The following is a 14,800-nucleotide window of genomic DNA, read 5'->3' as shown; positions in this document are numbered from 1 at the left end:
CGGAGGGACCGTGATCGGTAACTGTGAGGGGAGCCGAGGTTGGGGGATCGCGGGGGGCTCCGTCTGTCCCCCTCCCGGGGGCTGGGACGTGGAGACACCATCCGCGGCTCGGTCCGCTCTCGCCTTCCGCAGGGGGCGGAAAGTTTGTGCCCGCGGGTGGGAGACATCGCGAGGTGGGGACAGATTTTGGGGTCTCCGGTGGGATCGTACCCCGAGGGGGACTGACACGGGGGTGCCCGAAGTGGGGGAAGCAGGATTAGGCGCTGTGGGCAGGCGGGGTGCCGGGGGTGGGAGAGAGCAGGGAAGGAGCGGAAGGGTCTCTGGGAATGGGGGGGGGTTGTCTCTCTATGCCTCCGCGCTGATGGGCTCAGCTTGATCCGGGGCTGTAATCCCCCCTGCTCCGGTAATTAAAAACTCCACATTACAAGGCAAACGTGTGCCGGGAAATGTAATCAAGGCTGGAGGGGCTTAACCATCTGGGGAAGGTTAGGATCGGCACGGCGGGGGACGCGCCTGGGGGGGATTTGGCAGCCGCCGCGATCCGGGCTCTTCTTAATCTACCGCGGGGGTCGAGCGCAGCAGCTGCGGGGTATTACCGGTGCCCAGGGCAGCAATCGGTCTCCCTGGAGCTCCCATTGGCGTTAACGGGACCTCCCGGTGCTATCCACCCCCGCTCCAAGGTGCATCCGGCTCCGGCAGAGCGATTCTGGTGTGGCACTTGGGGACAGGATTGCACCGGGAGACAGGATTGCGTCCCCTCCCCGGGGCCAGCAGGAAAAGGGTTAAGTGGCCGCCGGTAGCCGCGGCTTGTCCCCACTCCAAGGCTCCGGGCAGCACTCCCCCGCTCCCCCTTCACCCCCTCACCCCGGGAGCTCGAAACTCTTGGGAAGGTGAAGGGGTGAGCAGAAGCGAGGGAGGACGCGGCGGGATCCGGCGTCCCCGGGAAGGCTGCGAGACGATGGGGGCCGGGGCACGTTGCGGGCGGGAACAGTTCTTCCTCCCCTCCCTTCTCCTCCTCCTTCTCTCCGGGCCCCCGTCCCCGCGCCCGGCGGGCGGGCAGCTGCGCTATGCCGTGCCCGAGGAGCTGGAGCACGGAGCCTTTGTGGCCAACCTGGGCGAGGACCTGGGGCTTGACGTGTCCACACTGTCAGCGCGGAGGTTTCGCATCGTGTCGAGGGCCGGGGCCAGGCAGCACCTGGAGGTGAACCTGGAGAACGGAATCCTCTTCGTGAACGAGCGGATTGACCGGGAGGAGGTGTGCGAGGCGGGGGGGACCTGTCTGCTCCACCTGCAGCTCCTCGTGGAGAGCCCGCTGGAGCTCTACCGCGTCGAGGTGGAGGTTCTGGATATCAATGACCATGCGCCCACCTTTCCCTGGCAAGAGTACGTGCTGGAGGTGGCCGAGTCCGCCGTGCTCGGCGCCCGTTTCCCGCTAGAGAGCGCCCAGGACCCTGACGTGGGCACCAATTCGGTGCATACCTACAGGCTCAGCCCCAACGGGTACTTCTCGCTGGAGGTGCAGACGCGCAGCGACGCCAGCAAGTTCGCAGAGCTGGTGCTGGAGCGTGCCCTGGACCGCGAGCAGCAGAGGGCACACCGGGTGCTGCTCACTGCGCTCGACGGCGGCGTCCCCGAGCGCTCGGGCACGGCTCACATCCTCGTCACGGTGCTGGATGCCAACGACAACGTGCCCGCCTTCGACCAGCCCTCCTACGGCGTCAGCCTCCCCGAGGACGCTCCTGCTGGCACCTTGGTCATCCAGCTCAACGCCACCGACCTGGACGAGGGCCCCAATGGGGAGGTGGAGTATTCGTTCAGCGGGCACGCACCGCCGCGCGTCCGGGAGCTCTTCCACATAGAGCCCCGCAGCGGGCAGGTGCTGCTTAAGGGTGCCCTGGACTACGAGCGGGCACATCTCCACGAGCTCTACGTGCAAGCCAAGGACCGCGGGCCCTCGGCAGTGGCCGTGCACTGCCGGGTGCTTGTGCACCTCCTCGACGTGAACGACAATGCCCCAGAGGTGACCCTCACCTCTGTGTCCACGCCTGTGCTAGAGGATGCCCCACCGGGGACCGTCATCGCCGTCATCAGCGTCCTGGACCGGGACTCTGGGGACAACGGGCGCGTCAGCTGCGAGCTCAGCCCCGACCTGCCCTTCGAGCTCCGTTCCTCCTTCCGCAACTACTACACCCTGGTCACCACGCAGGCGCTGGACCGGGAGGCCGTGCCCGAGTACAACGTGAGCATCACGGCGCGGGACATGGGGTCCCCTGCCCTGCTGACCCGCAGCGCCCTCACCGTGCCGGTGTCGGACGTGAACGACAACGCCCCCCGCTTCCTCCAGCCCTCCTACAGCGTCTACGTGATGGAGAACAACGCGCCGGGCGCCTCCATCTGCTCCGTCAGCGCCCTGGACCCCGACTGCCAACAAAACGCCTACCTGTCCTACTCCATCGCCGACGGGCACATCCACGGCATGCCCGTGGGCACCTACGTCTCGATCAACTCGGACAGCGGGCATATGTACGCCCTGCGCTCCCTCGACTACGAGCAGATCCGCAGCTTCCAGATCCAGGTGCAGGCGCAGGACGCGGGATTCCCCCCGCTCAGTGCTAACGTCACCGTCCACATCTTCGTGCTGGACCAGAACGACAACGCTCCGGTCATCGTTTCCCCCATGCCGCGCAATGGCTCGGTGGCCACCGAGCTGGTGCCGCGCTCGGCCAGGCCTGGCTACCTGGTGGGCACGGTGTCGGCAGTGGATGCGGACGCGGGGCTCAATTCCCGGCTCTCCTACCAGCTCCTGCAGGCCACTGACTTCACCCTGTTCAGCGTGGCACCAGAAACGGGTGAGCTGCGCACCCTCCGCTCCTTTCTGGAGCAGGATGCCAGCCGGCAGCAGCTGGTGGTGCAGGTGCGGGACGGTGGGCAGCCAGCCCTCTCTGCCACCGTCTCCCTCCTGCTTTCCGTGGTGGAGACCCTGCCTCAGACTCTCTCCGACTTCAGCGAGTTCAGCCTCCCCCCGGAGGCTTCCTCATCCTCACCGCTCACCCTCTACCTCCTTGTCTCCCTGGGTTCCATCTCCTTCACCTTCCTCCTCGCCATCCTCATCCTTACGGCCATTCGGTGCCGCGGAGAGCGACGCTCTCGCCAGGGTGACAGCTGCTCGCTGCCGCGCTGCCACTGCTGCCCGGGCTCCAGACCCTCCCCTGATGGCCTGAAAACGTCCAACCTGACAGCGCAGCCCCTCACGGGGACCTCAGCTGCCACCTGCCTCGACGTGCCCGGGGGCGGCCCTCCAGGCTACTGCTACAAGGTCTGCCTGGGTCCTGAGTCTGCCCAGAGCGATTTCATGTTCCTCAAACCCTGCAGCCCCCCTCGGAACAACGAGAAGGACCCCGGGAAGCAGTCCCAGCCAGGCCAGCATCTCCAAGTCTCCAAGCAGGTAACGCCATGCTCGGAGTAGCCCCGCGGCTCCCCCCGCCCCCCTCCCTCAGCCTGAGCCGTGAGAGAAGCCAGGGAGGGCTTTTCCCGGAGAATAACCGGCGCCTTTGATCAGCCCGGGAATTAGGAGCCGTCAAGCAGCGGGAAACTGCACCGAGCTTCCCGACGGCTCTAATTACCGGGGGAGCGTCAGGCTCAGCTGAGGCGAGAGGAAATCCCTTCCCACTGCCTTTTGCACCCATTCGAGATGCTCCGGTGCCCCCCGGGGTGGGGGGAGGTAGGTTGGTGGAGGTGGCATCTCTTTTGTGTGGGTGAGCACAGAATCACAGAACCACAGAAACATTCAGGTTGGAAGAGACCCTCAGGATCACCAAGTCCAACCAAGAACCCTGCTCTACAAGGTTCACCCCTAAACCCCAGGCACCACATCCAAATCACCTTTAAACACATCCAGGCTTGGGGACTCCACCACCTCCCTGGGCAGCACATTCCAATCCCTGACCACTCTTGCCCTGAAAATTTTTTTTCCTAATATCCAGTCTAAACCTACCCTGCTGCAGGTTGAGGCTGTTCCCTCTTGTTCTATCAGTAATTACCTGTGAGGAGAGATCAGCACCAACCTCTCCACAGCATCCTTGCAGGTAGCTGTAGACAGCCATGAGGTCTCCCCTCAGCCTCCTCTTTTTCACACTAAACAGCCCCAGCTCCTTCAGTCACAGAATCACAGACTCACAGAAATATTCAGGATCACCAAGTCCAAGCCAGAACCTTGCTCTACAAGATTCACCCCTATACCCCAAGCACCACATCCAAACCACCTTTAAACACATCCGGGCTTGGGGACTCCACCACCTCCCTGGGCAGCACATTCCAATCCCTGACAGCTCTTGCTGGGAACAAATGTTTCCTACTGTCCAGTCTAAACCTCCCCAGTCACAGCTTGAGGCCATTCCTTCTTGTTCTGTCACTAATGACCTGTGAGCAGAGACCAGCACCAACCTCTCCACAACCTCCTTTCAGGTAGCTATAGACAGCCATATGAGGTCTCCATTCAGCCTCCTCTGTTTCACACTAACCATCCCCAGCTCCTTCAGTCGCTCTTCATCAGATTCATTCTCCAGGCCCTTCCCAGCTTCCTTGCCCTCCTCTGCACTCCCATTTCACAAGGGGACAGCCCAAGCATTGCTGCCTGCTCCATGTCCCCCACGCTGATTGGAGTCCGCAGTGCCCTGCTGCTGCACCCAGGGCTGGGTTAGGCCCCATCCCCAGTTCTGTTCCCCCAGGCCTGGCCACTGTGCATGAGGGGAGGGAGTGGGGTCTCCAGGGCTGGATTTTGATGTCAGCATTTGTTAGGTGCTGAAATGGGGAAGGTTTCATTTTCCTGATGAAAGGCTCTTTCCGGAAGGCGATTACAAGGATCGGGAGTGATGAGGCGTCTAATCCACTTACTTTTAATAATGCAGCCCATCCAAGGAGAGCCCCAGCCTGCCTGCCAGGAGGCTCTCCCCACACAGCTCCTTGCACTGCTGGACTCTCTTCTCTATCACATCAAGAGGATTTTCCCCTAGGTGTTTGCAGCCCTCAATGGGATGTGAGGAACGCAGCCAATTTCTGCAGCCTGAGACCGGGGCTGGGTTCCCACCCACCTGCAAAAAGGTCTTGTTGAAATCCACAGGATTAGGAAAAGCCTTCCTTTCTCTCCCTCCTTCTGGAAGAGCAGAGCTTGGCAATTAAACTCCCAGAGACACAGAGCAAGGCGCAGACAACCCCAGGGCTCAGACACCCCCCCCCAGCTGTAGTGGTCTTAGGGTGATGGCTGGACTCAATGATCTTAGAGGTCTCCTCCAACCAAAACAACTCTGTGATTCTATAAGGCCTAGACAACCCCAAAGTCTCAGGAGAACGAGGAAGGAAAAAAGGTGAGGAAGGTCCTTCTGGACTTGGGAACAAAATAAGGAAGGTCCAGAAGGGACCAGACTGGTTCAACACTGCCTCAGTTTCCCTAAAGCAGAAACTTGCTGCTTGCTTCTCCACAAAGAGCATGGGGAAAGAGGGAGTCAGATCCTGCATCCCTGGGTGCTGCAACCTGGTGCTGGCAAGGCAGGGCTGAGGGACAGAGTGCCACCAGCCAGCCTTGCCCTTCCCTGTGTTTTCCAGATCAAGCAGCCCAACATGGACTGGCTGCCTCCAAGCATGCAACGACCTGCCCTGAAGAGGTAACAAATGGAACATTGTGGGAGAGAGTGGAAGGGAGGTGGGAGAGGGCTTGTACTGATAGGATGAAGGGCAATGGCTTTGAGCTGGGAGAGGGGAGATTGAGACTGGAGATGAGGAAGAAGACAGTGAGGGTAGGGGAGACACTGGAACAGGTTGCCCAGTGAGGTTTTGGATGCCCCCTCCCTGGAGGTGTTCAAGGCCAGGTTGGATGGGACCCTGAACAACCTGGGCTGGTGGGAGGTTCGTGGCAGGGTGGGGTTGGGACTGGATAATCTTGAAGGTCCCTTCCAACCCAACCCATTCCCTGGTTGTGTGATCTCTGATGCAGCTTTGAAATGATTTCTCTTTAGCTCCCAGAGCCTGGAGGACGTGGGGGAAATCCGCAGAGCCCTCCAGAAGGAGCACGAGAGGCTGTGCACACTGGTGACCCCTGTCTCTGGTTAGTCCTGGGGTGCTGGGGCTGGCCACACCAGACTCTCTCTTACCCCTTGATGGAGCTGGGGTGTTGGGGCACATCCCTGCTCCTAGCAGTTGTAGAGTTTTGCAGGGTGGAAAGGGTGTTCGGGCTCCAGCAGGGTGGTTGGTGACACATGGGCATGGGCTGGTACCCTGGGACTGTCCCACTGAGGTAGAGATATGACCTCTCCTGAGCTGGGCTCTCTCACACTCACCTTTACTTCTAGAGTTCCAGAAGGCTTCAGCAGGCACCAACAGCATCTGGACACCCCAGTACAGCTCCTTGTACCCAGGGCATGTGCCAGCCCTGGATTATCAGCACAATGTCTACATCCCTGGCACCCCCACTCTGCTGTCCAGCAAAGATGGGTCCCTCTTCCTGGGCCGGGAGAGCAAGAACAGCTTCTCCACCTTCGGCAAGAGGAAGAAGATGACAACTTACTGTGACATGTATGACAGTGTGGTTATCAACAACGACCTGAAATAATGCCCAGCAGCCCTGCCCAAGGCCCTCTTTCAGCTGCCAGGTCCCCCTGCAGCACACAGCTCCACCTGTGGATTGCTCAGGGCTTTGTGGGGCTGCTGGGGTCCTGCTCCACCAGAGCGGGGAGAGAGGATTCAAGGAGCAATGGACTGGAAAGTGCTAGGGAGGGGCAGGGGGAAGGGGTGGGGAGGGCATTGCTTGCAGCTCACCCTGCAGAGCTGTGTTGGCAGCAGGTGCTGCTGGGGTCCCTATGCCCAGATTTAAGCAAATCTGCCTTGATTGTACCCATTCCTGTGTCCCCTCCTGTCCCTCTCTGTGAGCATTGTCACTTTGTCTTGTCTGGCTGTGTGAATGTACTCAGCTGCATGCCTCTGCTTCTGCCCCAGCAGGCATGGGAAGTGTGTGCAGACCAAGCCTGCTTCAGCCAGGCCTGGCCCTGTGTGCTGGGGCAGCAACCCTTGCTCTGTCCCTGTGACCCAGTGGGATCTGTTGCATGTCCAGAGCAGATGTTGGTGTCTGTCTTCTCCAGCAAATGAGTGTAAAACCCAGGCATCATGGATGCTTCCTTTCAAACCCTGACCCAACACTTTGGAGGGCTGGAGACCCAAAGTCCAGGACCCAGCTGAGGTCCAGGAGGCAGTGAGGCTGTGCTCCGGGAGCAGCAGGGGCTGGAGCAGGCACAGGCTGTGCCAGGAGAGCTGCCAGCCTGAGCAGCTGAGAGGGGCACAGGGTGAGGTCCTGTTGGGTAACTCTCTAGCTCAAGGCAACATCATCTGAAGGAAAGGTGGTTGCCAACCATCAGAGGTGTGCTCCCACACCGATGACAGTCCTCTTCCCTGCTCTTCCTACCCTCAACCAGCTCTCTATTTCCCCAAGCTCTGAATGCCTGGACGGAACCCTCGCACTGGGGACCCCTCCTGCATGGGACAGATGTCTCCCATTGCACCCTGCTTCTCTTGGAGGTCTTTTATCTGGCTGGCAGGAGCTCTCACGGGCACAACTCCAGCCCCAGAACAGTCTCTTCCCTGCCCTGCTCACCCTACACCTGTCCACCTGGCCTGTGTGCCAGCGCTGCCAGTTGCTGCTGTCACAAGACAGTTCCTCTGCAGTCCATCTGTGCAGAACATGACAGCTCTTTCTAGATCAAGTTTGTCTCACAATGTCTGATTTGTACCAATAAATTGTATTTTAATAGCTCACCCTGGCTCCTGGCTGTCCCTGAGCTGCTTATGGCAGCAGCAGTCAGTGCTCAGCTCTTGGAGCAGAGCTCTTGGCTCCAGGAGACCTGTGTGTCCTCCTTAGTTGTTGGGGCAGCTTGGGAGAGCTCATTTCATTCACTTCACCTGAATGCTGGAGGCTCAAGGTCCCTTTCCCTCCTTTCCTGCACCCCGGAGTACTTTGGAGTCATGGCCAGAAGGAGCCTTGTGCTGGAGATGTGGTGCAGGTCCTTGCTCCATGCTCCAGCTTGGGCAGAGCCTCTGCAGGGATTTGCATCGAGGTGTGGGACCTAAAGGGCTTTGAAGTGCTGGGGAGAGGGGGCTGGATCTGGCACTGATGACTTGTTGTTGTTGTTGTGCATTGCTTTCCATGGCTCCTTTAAGCTTTCCCCTGGATGCTCACCACCCACCAGCTGGCCACAGGAGTCACAGAGATAACCTGGAGGGGTGCCAGGCCTAGGGACCAATTGCTTTGGAAGAGGCAAGCCTGTGCCTGCTGGTGGGATGGCTCCTCACAGCCCAGCTCCAGCTCTCTGGGTTTCACACTCAGTCACCTCTAGATGAAGTCCTGAGGTGGCTGCTCTGTAGCTGTCCTTCTCCTGCCCCCTGCTTGCTGGGCTGCTGCCTTGGGGAGGCTGCAATGCTGCTTTCAGGATTGACCCAGGAAAGTCCTTGTCCTCACGTGGGTGATGTGCTCCTTGGTGGGAGCAGGGGGCAGGGAACGTTCAAAGGGGCCCCGTGGGAGTCAGGGACCCAGGAGCAGAGTGCTTTGGACATGAAAAGAACCTGGCTTCTTCTGATGACTTCAGTCCCAGCTGCCATCTGCCTGCCTCTGCACAGATGAAATATTCCCTGTTGCAGTTCAGGGGTGGGATGAAGGATTTGATGCTGCCAAGTGCATTCTCCAGTGGCCCCTAAGAGTGTTAAGGGTGAAGAAAAAAAGCAGCCAAAGAGCCCCAGCCTTGGTCCTCTGTACAGCAGGAGCCTGTTTCACTGCTTCAGAAGAACAAGAGGATTATGTGAAGTGAAACAATAAAATGAATAATAGCCTCAAGAAGTAATAAAAGCATCAAATGGAGCTGACTCCCTGCGGGGCAGCAAGCATCTCCCTCTGCCAGATTAGCCTTGGCAGTGTTTTCCCTGCCCTTTGCAGGTAGTGATCATCCTAAGATAGGTCCTGAGGTCCACAAGGAGCTCAGCTCCAGCCCTTCTGCAGCAGGACCAAGCCCTTAGCTGTGGTTTAGCTCTCATAGCAAGAGCATCCAGACACATGCTTCATGGTGCCCAGGATCCAAACAGACACAGGGAGCTGGCACAGATTCCCAAAGGGAAACTGATCTCAGAACTGTTCCCCAAAGTCACTTGGAAGTGACACTTTGCATCCCTTTCTTTGCACAGCCATGGGGCTGAGCAGCTAAGCAGGCAGCTTTTGCCACCTCCCTATGAGTGTCTCACTCTCCAGGGTATTTTGCTGGCATGGTTTTTAATCCCTGCTACTAAGACTCCACTGATGCTCAATAAATGGCCTCCCTCTCCTCTTCATCACCCCTGGTCATCTTCAGCCCAGGAGGTGAGGTAGATACACACAGAAACCTGCACGTCTTGCTGATCCTCAGGTCTGCATGTTCAGGTCAGGCCTCCTCCAAAAGGGATTTGAGGATCAACACATCACCCAGCCCAGCTCCCAACACCTCACACTCCCCAAGGCTCTCTTTTGGCCTCTCAGAATCACAGAATGTTAGGGCTTGGAAGGGACCTCCAGAGATCAGCCAGTCCAACCCCCCTGCCAGAGCAGGGTCACCCAGGGCAGGTCACCCAGGAATGCATCCAGGTGGGTACTGAAAGCCTCTAGAGAAGGAGACTCCACAACCTCCCTGGCTTCCTTGAAGGAAATCCTGCACTGTCAAGGGCTCATTTTCAATCTTTGTTGCTGCTATTGACACAAAGGACAATAAAAGGCATTTGCTGTGGGGGAGGGAGCACCTCCTGAACCACACCACTGCCCCTTCTTCAAAGGGCATGCCTGGGCAGAATGGTCCATCTCATAGATGAGATCTCTTTTGAAGGTCCCCCCCAGGGGCAGGAGGTGGTTAAAAATGCAAGGTCTTTGCCTTACAACCAGTTATTTTTCCACCTCTTCCTGTGCTTACCCCTCCTGCACAGCTCATGAGCATGAGCTACTTACTGTACTCTGGTAATGCACTGGGCAAGGCACACTCCCCAGCATGCTTTCTGTGTGCCCCTTTCATACCTTCCAGCAGAGATCCAGAGGCAAATCCAGCTTTCAGGGACCCTCCAGCCAGCTTGAGATTTGCTTCCACAGCAGCAGGAAAGTTGCCATGTGGTGAGGATGGCTGCAAAGTGCTGCAGGCCATGCTAGGCAGGCACATAGTGCTTCTGGGCACCCGGGCAAGAAAAGGGTTTTGTGCTCTTGCTGAATAGACTCTTTGGATGGAAACATCACTTACAGCTCTGTAATGACTTGAAAGCCTGTACCAGAGAGAGACAAAATGAATCCAGAGACAGAGAGTGAAAAGAGGCTAGAGGGAAAGACCCAGAGGAGCTGGTGCTCAGCTCAGCTCCAGTCTGCAGCACAAGGAGTCAAGTAGCAGCCAGTGAAGCCCCCTCAAGGGACACAGTGCTCTGAGTGCAGTCAGGTTAGGCTGGGTAGAGCCAGGAATGCAGGGCAGGCTCAGTTCCCCATAGGGCTCAGTGGCACTAGGACAGAGCTAAAATCCATGGGGGCCAGTCAGAGTCTGCACATTGACCTCAGAGGGTTTGAAGTCTGTGGCACTCAGTGGTTAATTACTGCCTCCAAAGGTGTTAGGACTTCTCCTTCTCCTCTCTTTTCTTTTCTCTTCTCCTTCTCCTTCTCCTTCTCCTTCTCCTTCTCCTTCTCCGTCTCCTTCTCCGTCTCCTTCTCCTTCTCCTTCTCCTTCTCCTTCTCCTTCTCCTTCTCCTTCTCCTTCTCCTTCTTCTCCTTCTCCTTCTCCTTCTCCTTCTCCTTCTCCTTCTCCTTCTCCTTCTCCTTCTCCTTCTCCGTCTCCTTCTCCTTCTCCTTCTCCTTCTCCTTCTCCTTCTCCTTCTCCTTCTCCTTCTCCTTCTCCTTCTCCTTCTCCTTCTCCTTCTCCTTCTCCTTTCTCCTTCTCCTTCTCCTTCTCCTTCTCCCTCACCTCAAGATGCTGCTGGAACATCCTTAATTTACCCAAGCCAGGCTCAGGGCCCATCCTGCTTTCTTTTCAATCTGCCTCAGTGTCTTACCTTCCTCCCTGGGCTTACCCTGGGGAGCACCCTGCTGTTCTTGGCTGGATTCCATCCTCCTGCTTCATTTTTTTTTATTAATTTATCATTGCAGTAGCTATTCTGTAGAAATAATTATCCTTTAGCTTTTGCCATAATAATTGATCCTGTGCCAGGCTGCAAAATGGTCTGGGTGACTGTTTTTTCTCTGCTCCTTTGCTCCTTTTGTTTGTTTGGTTTTGGTTTTGGTTTTGGTTTGGTTTGGTTTGGTTGGTTGGTTTGGTTTTGGTTTGGGTTTGGTTTTGGTTTTGATTTTGGGTTAGGTTTGGTTTTGGTTTTGATTTTGGGTTTGGGTTTGGTTTTGGGTTTTTTTTTGGGTTTGTTTTTGGTTTTGGGTTTGGTTTGGTTTTGGGTTTGGTTTTAGTTTGGTTTAGTTTTGGTTTGGGTTTGGGTTTGGGTTTGGGTTTGGATTTGGTTTTAGGTTTGGGTTTGGGTTTGGTTTTAGTTTGGTTTAGTTTTGGTTTGGGTTTGGGTTTGGGTTTGGATTTGGTTTTAGTTTGGTTTAATTTTGGTTTTGGTTTTGGTTTGGGTTTGGGTTTGGATTTGTTTTTTCTATTTTGTTTTTTGTTTCTTTGGGTTTTTTGTTTGCTTTGGTTTGGGTTTTGTGTGTGTGGGGGGTTGGTTTGGTTTTCTGGGGTTGCTTGTTGTTGCTGTTGTCTTTTGTTGTTGTTGTTTGATTTTTTTGTTTGTTTTTTTTTTTTTCCCTTTGCTGCTCTCAGAACATCCATTGCCAGCTCCTCCACAGAGCTCAGCTGAAGGGGGAGGCCTGGGCTAAGTGAGGCTTTTGCCTCTCCACTTTGCCTGCAATGCATTTGCAGCCTAAGTGGTGGAAATGTCACTGAGCCTGTTGGCAGCGCTCGCTCGAGTGGAATGAATGCTTCTTGTTAGTGATAATATGACTTAATCAGCTTAATTATTGTGAGCCAGGAGGAGACACCTTTGTGTATTGAATAACTTATGACATGCTGGACCCAAACAGAAAAAAAAAAAAAAGCAGGAAGGCAGGCTTGGAATATAAATTAAATATGACCTCTTAGAGCAGAATGCACTTCGACTAACGATTCGCCTTGCCATGAAACTCAATCATTTACAAAGCTCACATTTGAATAAATGATACATTAGTGGAGCTTTGGGGTCGGTTTTTGTTTGGTTTGAGGGTTTGGGCTGGGTTTGGGTTTTTTTTTTTTGCATGTTTTAAACAATGGCAGCAGTTTGGATTTCAGCTCTCAGCATTCAGAAGTGGTTCTCCGACGGTGGCGAGCAGGGCAAACAAGTTCATGTGAAAACGGATTGAGGAGGAAAACATTTGTGCAGCCAACCATCAGCAAGGCAGCCAGAGGAGCTGCAGGCAGCTGTGAGGAGGTTATTTGCTTTGATTCAGTGCTAGGAATGTCTGCAACAACAGGTGAAAGGAAAACAAACAAACAAATTGCATCAGAAGGAATGAAGAGAGAGCAAAGAGTCCCAAAAGGGTCACTGAGGTTCTTCACATCAAATCTGTTCTTGTCCTGTGAGGACGGACTGAGAGAGTTGGGGTTGTGCAGTCTGGAGAGGAGAAGACTCCCAGGAGACCTTCTGGTGGCCTTCCAGGATCTGAAGGGGGCTCCAAGAAAGCTGGGGAGGGACTTTGGAGGGTGTCAGGGAGTGATAGGACTGGGGGGAATGGAGCAAAACTAGAAGTGGGGAGATTCAGACTGAATGTTAGGAAGAAATTCTTCCCCATGAGGGTGGTGAGAGCCTGGCAGAGGTTGCCCAGGGAAGTGGTGGAAGCCTCATCCCTGGAGGTTTTTGCAGCCAGGCTGGATGTGGCTGTGAGCAACCTGCTGTGGTGTGAGGTGTCCCTGCCCATGGCAGGGGGGTTGGAACTGGCTGAGCCTTGAGGTCCCTTCCAACCCTGACAGGTCTACGATTTCAGTAATGCCTACCATGGAAAACATCATTAAAGAGCTCCAGAAATATCTTATCTTTGATTTGCCCTGCACAGAAAAATATATCAGACTCCTGCAAAGGACAGAGGAGCAGGAGAAGCAGCCATCAGTCACAAAAATGATGATGAGCATGAGGAGGATAGCTGATAGGCCAGGAGGCAGTGACTGTGTGATAGGAGGCTGGATGGCAGGCAGCAGAACTGGGGTAAAATTGCTGTGTGAACCCAAGAGGAGAGATGAGCTGTCTGAATCTGTTGTGTTGCAGTGAGTCACAGGATTTCTGTAGCCAAATCTGCCCCTCAAAAGCACTGGAGGTCACCATGGTGCAAACAGCAGCACCACCACACATCTCTGAACAGGGACTCCTTCAGCCCAAGTCTACCTGGAAAGTCAGAGGTTAGTTTAGATTCCAGCATCCCAGGGAATGGTTTGATGAGTGTCCTCCTCAGTCCGTATCCATAATTCATAGATTCATAGAATGGTTTGGGACCTTACAGCTCATCCAGTTCCAATCCCCTGCCATGGGCAGGGACACCTCCCACCAGCCCAGCTTGCTCAAGGCCTCATCCAGCCTGGCCTTCAAAACCTTCTGGGAGGGGGCAGCCACAGTCTCCCTGGGCAACCTGTGCCAGTGTCTCCCCAGCCTCACTCACAAGGATTTCTTCCTCCTCTCCAGTCTCAATCTCCCCTTTCCCAGCTCAAAGCCATTGCCCTCATCCTGGCACTGCCAGCCCTTGTCCAAAGTCCCTCCCCAGCTCTCCTGGAGCCCCTTCAGGTACTGGAAGGCTGCTCTAGGGTCTCTCTGGAGCCTTCTCCAGGCTGAGCATCCCAAACTCTCCCAGCCTGTCCCCACAGCAGAGGTTCTCCAGCCCTCTGACCATCTTTGTGGCCTCCTCTGGACCTGCTCCAGCAGCCCCAGGTCCTTCTTATGGGAGGGCACCAGAACTGGATGCAGTACTGCAGGTGGGCATCTCACAACCAACACAAAGTTGGATACAAGGTGAGGGCTGAGGGCTCTGGGATTAATTTTCCTGTCAAAGAGTTTGTCCTCATTCACACCTGGTTCATTGCTGCTCTTGCTCTGCAGTTGTTCAGTCCGTACTGATTCCATCTCCAAAGCTCCCCTGAGGACAGAAGGAACACAGCCACCCAGGTATGGGTTTCTTGTGCCCAGGTCCAGAGAAGGGCAACAAAGCTTGGGAAGGGTCTGGAGAACAGGGCTGGGGAGGAGCATCTGAGGGACCTGGGGTTGGTTAGTCTGGAGGAGGCTGAGGGAGACCTCATTGCTCTCTACAGCTCCTGAGAGGAGACTGCAGTCAGGTGGGGGTTGGGCTCTGCTCCCTAGTCTCAGGTGAGAGAAGGAGAGGAAATGTCCTGAAATTGTGCCAGGGGAGGCTTAGGTTGGAGATGAGGAAAAAATTTCTTTGCTGCAAGATTGGTCAGGGATTGGCACAGGCTGCCCAGGGAGGTGGTGGAGTCCCCATGGCTGGAGGTATTCCAGACCCCTGTGGCCATGGCACTTGGGGCCATGGTTGGGTTGCTGGTTGGACTGGATGACCTTAGAGGCCTTTTCCAACCCAAACCATTCTGTGGTTCTATGATCTAAATGTAAGGAGTATGACCTGGGGCTGAATTCCAGCTGGAGGTTCCCACTTGTCCCCAGTCTCTTCCTTGATCTGCCTTTAATATCATTTACCACCAGTGGAGGTAAAGCTGAGGTGGTCTGGTGGTGGTAATGTTGGGAGGAGATTCCA

At 55.7% G+C, this 14,800-nt stretch overlaps 1 protein-coding gene across 1 annotated transcript; it reads left to right on the top strand.

The window, feature by feature from the left end:
• The first annotated feature begins 958 nt into the window (after nt 1–958).
• Nucleotides 959–6,604, top strand: LOC128972924 (protocadherin-10-like). Its single transcript, XM_054389057.1, has 4 exons — nt 959–3,445; nt 5,602–5,660; nt 6,012–6,100; nt 6,345–6,604. Exons 1-4 carry the CDS (start codon nt 959–961, stop codon nt 6,602–6,604), a joined length of 2,895 nt encoding a protein of 964 aa, XP_054245032.1.
• Nucleotides 6,605–14,800: the final 8,196 nt, after the last annotated feature.

Source organism: Indicator indicator, chromosome 18 (assembly GCF_027791375.1).
Source record: "Indicator indicator isolate 239-I01 chromosome 18, UM_Iind_1.1, whole genome shotgun sequence".
NCBI classification, from domain to species: Eukaryota; Metazoa; Chordata; class Aves; order Piciformes; family Indicatoridae; genus Indicator; species Indicator indicator.
The sequence above is the reverse complement of the archived record's forward strand: the minus strand, read 5'-3'. Positions and strand labels throughout refer to the sequence as shown.

Bases quoted from the DNA above. Each gene is read 5' to 3' on its own strand.
- LOC128972924 (XM_054389057.1), top strand. From the start codon at position 959: ATGGGGGCCGGGGCACGTTGCGGGCGGGAACAGTTCTTCCTCCCCTCC. The intron at 5,661-6,011 runs GTAACAAATGGA...ATTTCTCTTTAG, and splicing joins CAACGACCTGCCCTGAAGAG to CTCCCAGAGCCTGGAGGACG. The intron at 6,101-6,344 runs GTTAGTCCTGGG...CTTTACTTCTAG, and splicing joins ACTGGTGACCCCTGTCTCTG to AGTTCCAGAAGGCTTCAGCA.